The sequence below is a fragment of the Belonocnema kinseyi genome, chromosome 9 (assembly GCF_010883055.1).
Source record: "Belonocnema kinseyi isolate 2016_QV_RU_SX_M_011 chromosome 9, B_treatae_v1, whole genome shotgun sequence".
Classification (NCBI taxonomy): domain Eukaryota; kingdom Metazoa; phylum Arthropoda; class Insecta; order Hymenoptera; family Cynipidae; genus Belonocnema; species Belonocnema kinseyi.
In genome coordinates this window covers 49,712,379-49,724,447 of record NC_046665.1, presented here as the reverse complement: position 1 = coordinate 49,724,447, position 12,069 = coordinate 49,712,379, and the positions used below count along the sequence as shown (strand labels likewise).

Genomic DNA, 12,069 nt, shown 5'->3' with positions numbered 1-12,069 from the left:
TACCCGTCGGAATGGCGAAGTGCTAGAGATAGTGGCAATAATGTAAGGCAAAAGAGTAGTGGGCTCATGGTGTCGCCCTGAAAGACACCTCTCTGAAACGTGCCCTTGTTAGTTGTCACACGATTTTTGCCAGATGAGATAGTAAATCTGGTTTTTCAAAGCGGCATCGATCTCTTTATGCACCCAACTATTTGCGGATGAACCTTTAAGATTTCCAAAAGACAGATGATAAGTCTGTGGGATGTAGAATCGAAAGCTTTCCGATAATCAATCCAGGCCATCGATAAGTCACGCTGGTAGAATGCTGCATCTTTGCAGACACATCTATCGATGAGCAGGTTCTCCCGACATCCGGCTACGCCTTTCTTTGAGCCTCGTTGTTCATACATTTCTTGCCACACAGGTTCAATTGCTTGAACAATCCTATCATTTAGGATAGCTGTGAATATCTTATGAAGTGTGTTCAGACAAGTTATTGGCCTGTAGTTCTTCGGGTCAGCCAAGTTGCCTATTTTCGGCAGGAGTATTGTGCGCCCTTCCACCAACCACTCTGGAATCGGTTCTTCCGACTTCAAATATGAGGTGAAAATACGGGCCAAATGCTGATGGGTTGAAGAAAACTTCTTCCACCAGAAGGTTTTGATACAATCTGGTCCCGGTGCGGAATAGTTCTTCATCCCACTATATATATGTTTAATATAATAATAAGTGAATGCCGAAGTTTCAACTTTTTTTAAGTCATTAGGCCTACTTTCAGTTCGTCGCTCATTCTGAAGTCGTTCGATTTTTGCTTTAAAAAGTGACAGTCGTTCATCATGCAGCATTCACTCATTATTTCCATCGACGACGGTATGTTTGTCTGTCATTTCTTTTGTGAAAGGCCTTTGAAAAAGTGATTTCTTATTCAAGTTCAAATCTTCTGCGCTTAACGTTTGCCCGTTCTGAGAAGCGCGCTATATGAGTCAACGGTGTTGACTCATATTGTCATTGGTTTGGCTAAACATGTTACTGACCACTTCTTAATGCGTTTCGTATACAGACATCGCTTGTGTCGTTAAAGCTACTAGGATTGGTTCTCTTCGCTGATCATGGGCGCTTAGAGTTCGGCCCTCTGTCGAAGGGTACACTGTTATTATCGATGTGCGCACTAGTTACTAATGTTACTTTGGATACCATTTCTGTCTTTCAAAAAGTAATTACTTATTCAAGTTCAAATCTTGGGCGCTTAGCGTTTGATCGTTTTGAGAAGCGCGCTATATGAGTCAACGGTGTAGGCGAAAATATGACAGACCACGATCTGAACCGTGATTTCTATGTTGACATCGCTTTTGTAACAAAATCTGTTGTAATTCGTTTTATTCACTGATCTTGAGCGCTTAGCGCCGCATAGCGCTAAAACTGTTCATTTTTTTGGATTTTTTTAACGGATATTTCATCCGGCACTTATAACCTTAAAAATTACAAAGTTTCAGCTGAAATATTTCAACAAAAAAGTATTTATGTTTCAAATGAAGGCAATTGAATTTTACCAAAATGGTTTCTTGTTCAACCAAACATTGAAACAGCAAATTTCAACAGAAGAGTTAATTTTCAACCAAAGAGACGAATTTTCAATAAAAAAGTCTTAACAAAAGACTTCAACTTTCAATAAAGTAGTTGAATTTTCTGTTAGAAAGATAATCTTGAACAAAAAATATTATACTTGGCATTTAAAAAAAAAATTTAATTTTATAATAACAACAGTTAAATTTAACCAAAAAGATGTTTTTTCAACAAAAATATGTAATAGTTGATATGTTAGCGACAACATAATTATAATTTTAGTCATTTATATTTTGTAATTTACAATATTGCTAATTTGTACGTTTTTAAGTTGTAATTTGTACATTTTAAATCTTTTTTTTTGTATTTGTGTTTAGCTTTTTTTCTTTTTTTTTGTAGTGTGTATCTTTTTTAGCCTTTTTGATTCGTTTAATATGTATTTTTTCAATTTTTAATTTGTAATTTATTTATTTTTAGTTTGTAACTTGTCTAAACTTATATTTTCATCTCTAATGTTAAAAATTATTTATTTTTTGTAATTTATCGTTCTTGGACATACCTTAGAATCCCGTAAAGTCTGTGGAAATTATTTAAAATTACTGGAAATCTTTTGAAATCTCGTTTGCATTGAAAATAATTGTTTATTGTTGATATATTGAGTAAAAAGTATAAAATCGTATGTAAGAAAATGAGTATTAGAAAGCTTACCAATCCTTAAAATACGAGAGGGGAGGTTCTAAAATTAAAAAAATAATTTTTACGTATTTATTGGACGTTCCTTTACAAAAAAAAAAGAAAAAGCCTCAACAAATTTGTTAATTTACTCCTAAAATTAAATAAAAATTTTTGTCTTAGTTTCGATACTCGACTACTAATTGCTTTATAATTCAACTTTATTATTCTTCAGCACTTTAATTATTTACATAACGTAACATTCTTCTAAATTAAAAATCAATTTTTTGCAGACAACTCTAAGATTGTTGTGGGCCGTCCAAAATGTGCCAGGACTTCAAGAAGCGGCTATCCGTGGAAAAGCCGTCTATGGTGGAGTTGATTGCTGGCTTCTTTACAAATTAACGGGTACAGCTATATAATTTTCCTCTATGCTCACGCACGCATTAAGTTTGGAATTTCTTACATTAACTGAAAAATATCTAACGCTTAACCTAATTCATACTTTGCATAGATGAAATCAAATAGGTAATTTTCAACTGATTGTTTTCTCCTTTTTAATTAACAGAATTAATTTTTAAATTGTAGGAAAACATGTCACGGATGTTTCGAGTGCCTCTGCTACTGGATTGTTTGATCCTTTCACAATGGAATGGGCTGGGTGGGCCTTAGGTATTTTTAAATTGCCCCGTTCTTTATTTCCGGAAGTGCGGGACACTGCTGGAAATTTTGGCACGGTACCCAAAGATTTATTCGGAGCTGAAATTCCCATTTTTTGTTCAGTGAGTTGGAATTTTATCTACAAAGTTTTATACTTGTTTGCATAATTTTTATATAAATTTCAACAGAGCTATTACATTTGTCTTCTTCCACTCCCCCCACTTCACCCTTCGCCAACCCTTCCCCAAATTTTACCTCCTTACTTCCTCCTCTACTCATTTCCCCAGATAGAATTCCCCAACCCCTTCTTCTCTTCCCGAACCATCGCTTCCCAACCCCTACTCACCCTCACTTCCCCATCCCTACTCAACTTTATTTCTAATCATTTCAAATACTTCCCCTCACTTACGCTCACTTCTCCTACTTCCTTTTCATAATTTCTCCTATTATCATTACCCCCTCACTTCCTTTATTCACGCTCCACTCATTTTCCATCACTTCCCCAACCTAATTTTTCCTCACTTCTCCTAATTTTTCTCCTTCATTTCCGCTTAATTCTCATATTTCCCCTTCCTTCATTCCAGCCTCATTTCTTGCTCTCTTATTTCCCCTAATTTCCCTTATCTCATTAACCCCTACTCACCCGTCCCTCATTCTTCCTTTTCCTCACTTCCCTTTCACTCATTTCTGATGAATTCCCTACTTCGCTTCGCTTATTTCCCCTTAATTCCGCTACTTCCCCGTAATTCATTTCCCACAGATTCTCTACTTACTCTCTCTTCGCTTTCCCTACTTGTGTGTATGAAAGTATCATTCTCCAAGTTAAGTGCAATAGAAAAATCATCACGGGAGGGGGGGGGGGGTAGGGGTTTGAAAGTTCTTGAAAAATGTATCACGTAATTTGTGAATGGCCCCTCATCACTTGTTCAACCTTTCCTTATCTTGTTTCCCTTACTTCCCTTACTTTTCCTCCTTTAATCTCATCTCCATTCTCCTACTTTCCTTCCCCTCATTTCCTCTTACTACACTGCTTTCCCTCCTCTTATTTCCCTTTTATTATCCTACTTTTCCTCCCTTCCCTACCCTTAACTGGCCTTCACTTATTTCCCCTCAATTTCCCTATTTTCCCTTCCCTCATTTCTTATCACTTATTCTACTTTCCCTTCCTTCACTTTTGCTAATTACTCTCCACTTATTTCCACTTTTCATACTTTCCCTCCTGTAATTTCCTCTTATTTCCCCTATTTTCCCGTCCCTAATCTCCCCACTCTTTTTCTATTTCTTCTTCCCTGATTTCCTCTCAATTATCCTACTTTATCTCCCTTTGATTCTCCTACTTACCATCCATTTATGTCTCCTCACATCCCCTACATTCACTCCTACCATTTCCCCTCTATTCCTCCACTTCTCCTTCTCTAATTTCTCTTAACTTTTCCTACTTGAGAAAAAACACAATGGAAGGACGCAAAGCGAGAAAAAAGGACATTATTTGTTTAAAATAACGTACAGCCCACAAATATTCACCAATTTGGACGTAAATGATATTTTAAAAAAGCTGATAAAATTTCCAAGCGATTTGTCGAGTCTGATTTGAAATTTTGTATAAATAAAGAAATATGATAAAAAATAGCCATTTTTTCTATTTGACTTTTTCAGTGCTCGTCAATAATAATAAAATATTCACAATGGCCTGCGTTTGACAGAGTAGTATTAGTTAATGATTTTCCACCATGATATAATAAATAAAACATTTTTTATGAACAAATTATTTGTTTAAAGTTTTTTTTATCATTTTTTATCATTTTCATTTTTATTTACGTTTTTTAAAGTTATATTAACAGATATTTGCATGAAAACAATATTATAATGGAGGAAATTTTTCTTAAGATTACTCTTGTTAATTTTATAACCAATTTAAATAAAAAATGCATTATTCAGGAATTTATCGACAGAAAAATTTATTTTTTATGTAAATTCTTTTAATTAGGAAATTCATGATAATTTCAGTAAAGTTGATAATAAGCTAATGAATTTTATGTTTTTTTTACCAATGTAATAAAATTTATATTTTTGAAATCAGACCTTTTAATTAGGAAATTCGTGAAAACTACAGCAACATTCATAATTAGTTCACAGATCTTAGGATTTACAAAAAAAATAAAAAAATACATTATTAGGGGATTTGACTACAGAAAAATATGTTGTTTTTTTCAACGTCAAGAATGTTGAACAAGAATTTTACATGTGAAAAATAATACGCGCTTGAAAATGCTTTTTTTATTAAATATTTTTTGCGTAATCACGGTACAGTTTCATTTTAAATAACAAAAATATTTTTTATCTATGATAAAATATTCCTGAAAGGGAAATCCTAAGTCGAAGTATATCTGATTGAAAGGTGAAAGAAACAATTTTAATTTATTTTTTGGGCTCTTTAAAGATTTTTATGCAAAGATATTATGAATGAAATTATTTAAAATGTGCGCGATATCTTTTTATGTTGATTTAGAAAGAACATGGTTCGTTTTACTGTAAAATTGTTTTCTTAAAATAATATTATAAATAATTTTTTTGAACTTCTTGAAATTGTGTATTTCCTTCAATTGTCAATATAATTGCAAACATAATTTTAACGAACTATACACTTATTTTGAAAATCTTTTCTTTAATACTTTAGAAATTTTCGAAAATTTTTTTTTTTTAATAATCCAGAAAAACATTCGTTCTTCCAATAAAAAAATAAAAAAATGAAAATATGTAATGGTTTAATCAACAATCTCGCGAAAAAGAAAAAAAAATCTCGCACTTGATTGAGATTGTGTTTTCTTATAAAAGTGTTGCATTTTTTAATTTTTGTTGATTGCACTAAAAAAATGTCCCCTTTAAAAAAATCTTCTATTTTCCCTAAAGTTTAATCGTCTAAAAGTTAAACTTTTTTTAAATTAGACTTTGCAATGTTCGAATCTACATTTTTAAATGATTGAATTTTAAAGTCAGTTAACATGTTTTATTTTAAACTTTAGATGGCGGATCAAGCTGCTTCTTTATATGGATCAGGGTGTTTTAAACCTGGCGATTTAAAAGTCACAATGGGAACAGGTTCGTTTTTAAATGTGAATACTGGCCAGGAGCCTCATGCTTCGGTAACAGGTGATAAAAAATTTATATATTTTACATAAATTAAAAAAGTATCAGCTTATGGATTGATAAAAATTAATATTCGCAGGCTTGTATCCTTTAGTTGGATGGCGATTAGGATCCGAATTAGTATACGTCGTCGAAGGTGCTTCAAATGATACTGGATCTCTTATCGAGTGGGCAAAATTCCTAGGTATTTGTTAAATTTGAAAAAAATTTTGAAAATATTTTATGTAACCAAACCTTATGAATGGTAAATTACATATACAGGCTTTAAACGATTTGAAGACATGAAACTTGATTTAAAACATTTTCAAGACATTTCGCAAAATTTTTAAAATGTTAACATGTTTCAAGTGTTTTACAACCCCTCTAACTGACTTTAGGTATTAAAAAATATTGTATAGGGGTTTAAACCATTTAGAGTATTTGAAACGATTCTAAGGGATTTTGAGAGAATTAAAAAAAATTCAAATGATCCGAAGTGGTTTATTATAGGGATTTTTTAAAAGGGTTTTAAAGCTTGTAGAGTTTTTAAAAAGATTCCAGGGGTTTTTAGAGAATTTTAAAGATTTCAAGGGATTTTAAGGAATTAATAGAAGCTTCATCTGATTTCCGATAATTCCAAAGTTTTCGAAATTGTTGCAGAAATGTCAAGGGATATTACAAATATCAAGATTATCTCAGAAATTTTAAGAGATATTACAAATTTCGAGAAAATGTACAGGATTTCAAATCGTTTCCAGAGATTTGTTTAATTTCACGATATTTTAAATATTTTCATAGGTATAAGGGGTTTTTAAAAGGATTTTAGCTAATTGCAAGCATTTGAAAGTACTTTATAGGGCATAACATTTTTTAATATTTTAAAATATTCCTAGGGATTCAGAAAATTGTAGATACTTTAAGGGATTTCATTTGATTTCAGAGTATTTCAAAGTTTTCAAAATCACTTCAGAAATTTTAATAACTATTACAAATTTCAAGCTAATTTACGGGATTTTCAATCGTTTAAAGAGATTGTTTTAAATTTCACAGGATTTAAAAGATTTTGACACGTTCTAAAGGGGTTATTAAGGAATTTATAGAGTTTCAAAACTTTTAGAGTATTTTAAAAGATTCCAAGGGATTTTAGAGAATTTTTTTAATTTTTATTTATTTATTTTCAATTTTCAATTTTATTTATTTTCAAAAACTTAGAGATTTTAAAGATTTCAACAGGTTCCGCAGTAGCTTTTAAGGATTTTAAAAGGTTTAAAAAGTTTTACAGTGTTTAAAAATATTCCCAAGGATTTCAGAGACCTTTAAAGATTTCGAGGAATTCTAAGAGATTTCTAAAAGTTACATTTGATTTTAGAGTTTTAAAGTTGCCAAATTATTCCAAAAATTTTAAGGAATATCACAAATTTCTAGATAATTTACGGGATTTTAAATCACTTCAAAGGATTTTTAAAATTTTCACAAGGCTTCAAAGTCTTACATTTTTTAGAATATTTAAAAAGATTCTTAGGAATTTCAGAGAATTTTAATGATCTTAAGGAATTTTTAGCGATTTCTAGAAGTTGCATCTGCAGGCCTTGGAGTCACTTTTGGGATTCAAACTAGTCTAAAAGTGTCACAAATGAAAAAAAATTAGTTTCACAAAATTTTTCAAGTATTAAAAATGAACTTCAATGTATATCTAGAATTTTATTCTTCAGTTTATAAATTATAAAAATTTCTATTTGGGTATCTCAAGTTTCACATTCTTTCCCCTTCTTATAATTTTTCCACTTAAATGCGAGCTGACTTATTAGAATCCAATGAAAAATCCATCTATTTTTGTCTGAAACTCCATTCTTTTCAGTAGAAAAGTGTAATTAAGTTTTTTATAAAGAATTGATCCGTTTTGGTTAAAAATTATTGTATTGTGGGGTCAAAAATTTAATTATTTTGTTGAAAATTGAATATTTTGATTGACAGTTTTTTTTCTTGATACACCAATTTTTTATTTGATTAAAAATTTTACTAATTTGTTAAACGTTCATCTTTTAGGTTTTAAAATTCACCTCTTTCTGTAGAAAAGTAATCTTTTTTGGTTATAAATGTAACTATTCGGTTAAAAATTAATTTTATTCTTGTGGAAAATTAACTTTTTCGTTGAAAATCCAACTGTTTTGTAAAAAAAACTCGTATTTTTGGGTCAAAAATTCGACAATTTGGTAGAAAATTAAACTATTTGTTTGAAAATGTATGTATTTGTTGAAAATTCCCCTTCGTTGGATAAATCCAGCCGTTCTTTATTTTGAATTAAAATCTTTTTTGGTGAAAATGAATTTTTTTTAGTGGAAAATACAAAACTTTTATTGCTTTGATTAAAATTCATCGTTTTGGCTTTAAAATTAACTTTTTTAATGGAAAATTCATGTATTTGGGGTAAATATTCAACTGTCTTCTTGAAAAAAATTCCTTTTGGGTCTGGAAACTCATCGCTTTTTGTAGGAAATTCGTCTTTTTAGTCCAAAGATAACTTTTCAGTTAAACGTTCATATTTTCAGCTAACAAAGTTAACTGTTTTTTTAAATTTATTTTTATACCTTAAAATTTAACTGTTCCAGTTGAAGTTTCATCTTTTCTGTTTGAAATTCATTTTTAATTTTGATTGAAAATTAATTTTTTTAACTTTAAATTTAAGTAATACAGTTAAAGATTGATCATTTTAGTTTCAAATTCATATTTGATCCGAAATTTGAATGTTCTATTTATGGTTGAAAATGTATATTTTTTATTTAAAAATTCAACTACATGGTTGAAAATTGAGATATTTTTTATTACATTTTTCGTTGAGAGTTTATATTTTTCAATGAAAATTTAAACTACTTGGTTGAAATATTGTCTTCTTGAGGTAAAAATTCAGTTGTGTACTTATCTTTTTTGTTGTAAAATTAATCTCTTTTGGTGAACTTTTTTTAAAATAAAAATTCAACTGCTTAATCGAAAATGCAATTATTTTTTGAAAATTCATCTATTTTGTTCAATAATTTTTTTCGCAAATTCAGCTACTTGTTTGAAAGTTAAACTAATTTAATAAAAACTATTTTGATTGTTGAAGATTTATCACTTTTTTGGTTAAAAATTATATGCCTTAATTGAAAGTTGAACTACTTTGACTAAAATATACTTCAATGGTTAAAGATTTAATTGATTTGTTGAACATTCGTTTTTTTGTTGAAAACTCAACTATACTTGATTGAAAGTTGAAATAATTCGTTAAAAGTTTATTTTTTTTAATTATCTTTTTATTTCAACGTTCATATTTTCGGGCAAAAACTTTAACTTTTTTGTAGAGAATTCGCCTTTTCGACTTAAAAGGTGTACTTTTTTCCAAGTAGGGGAAGTGAGGAAAAATTATAGAAGAGGTAGGGGAAGCGAGGGGAGATATGGGGAGGGGGTTTAAGTGTAATGATGGAAGGGAAAATAGTGGAAATGAAAAAAATTAATTCAAGGGGTAGTAGGCAGAATGAGAGAAGGGGAAGTTGAAGAAATTAGAAGAAAAATGGAGGATGAGAAATAGGGGAAATTAGGGGAAATGAGAGGGAGTAGGAGAAGAAATGTGTGGGGGAGGTTTTAACAAGTAAATTAATTTTATATATTTAATTCATATTAATTTTCAGGTATTATCAATCAGTTCTCGGAGACTTCTGATCTAGCAAACTCAGTAGAAGATTCAAATGGGGTTTATTTCGTTCCAGCTTTTAGTGGATTGCAAGTAATTAATTTATATTTCTGATATATTAAATCTCTAAGTTTGAGAGTAACTTATTATAAATCAACTCAAATTAAACATTTTAATTTTTTTAATTTCTCTTCAAAATATTTAACAGGCACCAATTAACGATCCGTTAGCTGCAGCGGGATTTTTAGGATTGAAGCCTACTTCAGGAAAAGCACATCTAACTCGTTCTTTACTGGAAAGTCTTGTATTCAGGATACTCCTTCTATATAAAGCTTTGCTCAATGAAACACGATTTTCATATCAAAGGATAAGGTAACAAATTCAAACTTGTTTGAATAATTAAACTATGTAACTCTTTTCCACTTTTTAAATAATTCCTCTTTGTCCCCTATTTATCCCCCTATTTTCCCCTTTTTATTGTTTTTTTCGCTTCATTGCGAACTAAATTTAAAAAAACTAATTAGAAAATCCAACTATTTTTGGTTGAAGCGAAATTATTTTTAAATGAAAAGTCTACATTTATATTTTGGATACCGAATTCACCTCTTTTGGTTCAAAAATCTATTATTTCGTTGAAAATTTAATTATGTTCTTGAAAATGTAACTACTTTATTAAAAAAACATATTTTTTATTTAAAATTAAGCTACTTAGTTGAAAGTTAAACTTCTTTGTTAAAAATTAATTTAGTTGGTTAAAAATTCAATTATTTTCTTGAAAATTGTTTACTTTTGTAGTTGAGAATTATGTTTGTTGTTTTTTGTGTTACCTTGGTACCCGATCTTGTGTCTTCTTGATTTTTTCTTAATACAAACTGATCTTAATTAATTATCGTGTACTTAATCTATCAATTCGTACTCTGATCTTTCTAAAGGTTATGGGTCCAGAAAGTGTCGCGATATTATAAGTAGAAAGAACGAAATTTAACTTTAGCATCACGAACTCAGGTGGCTGTCGTGAATTTTGAGGTATGTGTCGTTTCGAGACCGTGAGCTATAGTGTATCACAATGATAAACTCAACCGGGGTAAAATTCGAAGTACTCAGCGAAGACAATTATAATACCTGGAAACTACAGATGCATGCAGTTTTAATAAAAAATGACGCGTGGGGTTACGTTTCAGGAAGTGTCGTAAAGCCTGAGGTGATAGAAGGAAATGTACAATCACAAGAAGCTGTTGATAGATGGGTACAAGGTGACTTGAAAGCACAATCGGATATTGTGCTTGCAATGAATCCGTCCGAGATTAAGCAAATAAAGTCTTGTACGTCCGCGCGTGAAATTTGGTCTAGGTTGGAGGCTATATACTAGTCCAAGGGCCCAGCGCGGAAGGCCGCCCTGTTAAATCACTTAATGTCCTTGAAAATGTTTGAAGGAGATGATGCACGAGAATATTCTCGAAGTTTCTTTGATACGGTGGACAAGTTGGCAGAGCTGGAAGTCGAAATTAATAACGATTTATTGACAGTCATGCTTTTGCGAAGTTTACCAGAAAGTTTTGATAACTATCAATGTGCAATGTCATCTCGTGATGAATTACCGACTTTAGAAACACTTCGAATAAAAATCGGAGAAGAATTTGACGCGCGTAAAGATACGAGTACTAAGATGGTACAATATGCGATGGTCGCGAAAAGGTCGGGGTATACAAATATGAATTATAGGCAAGGTCGTCACGAGAATACAGAAAAGGATGATTCTAACATGAAGTGTTTTGAGTGTGGTACGATCGGACATCGGGCGAAAAACTATAGAAAAAATAAGCTCAAAGAATAGGCTGGAAACAGTGTCGAAGATATATGTTTGCTAAACGTCTGAAGTGTTATTGGAAGAGGAATTGTTTAAAATCGGACATAGTGGGGAGTGTGACACCTGGTGTGTTGACAGTGGATGCACATCCCACATGTGTAATGATATCAAATCCGTTACGAAAATTTGTCAAAATAATGCATATGGAAAATTTAATCTGGCTAGCAATGCATGCACGGATTTATTCGGAAAGAGAACCGCGACGGCATTAACGAAAATAGATGGTAATAAAAAAATTATACAGTTCAGTGACACTTTATACGTTCCGGACTTACGAACGAATCTCGCCTCGATTGCAAAGATTACTGATAATGGACATGATGTTATTTTCAGTAAAACCAAGGCCGAAATAGTTAATAATTGTGGAAACATTTTGCTCACTGCAAATCGCGAAAAGGGTCTATATCTTTTTATTGGAGCATGAGATGCATAGCGTAAGCAAATTTTTGAGACGGATGTCAAAACTAGGACGCTAAAGCAAAATTCTCGGGAAGATTGGCATATCCGCATGAGTCATTTAAATATTTAATCTCTT

General features: G+C 31.1%; 1 protein-coding gene across 3 annotated transcripts in view; it reads left to right on the top strand.

Moving 5' to 3' along the window:
* The window catches only part of LOC117179950 (putative glycerol kinase 5), a 27,671-nt gene extending 17,628 nt beyond the window's left edge, over positions 1-10,043 (top strand). For all 3 annotated transcript variants that reach the window (XM_033372185.1, XM_033372187.1, XM_033372186.1), the window contains exons 6-11: positions 2,508-2,622; positions 2,803-2,996; positions 5,898-6,024; positions 6,101-6,205; positions 9,666-9,760; positions 9,876-10,043. In XM_033372185.1, the coding sequence (XP_033228076.1) occupies positions 2,508-2,622; positions 2,803-2,996; positions 5,898-6,024; positions 6,101-6,205; positions 9,666-9,760; positions 9,876-10,043 (804 nt within the window). The remainder of the gene's footprint in view (positions 1-2,507; positions 2,623-2,802; positions 2,997-5,897; positions 6,025-6,100; positions 6,206-9,665; positions 9,761-9,875) is intronic.
* Positions 10,044-12,069: the final 2,026 nt, after the last annotated feature.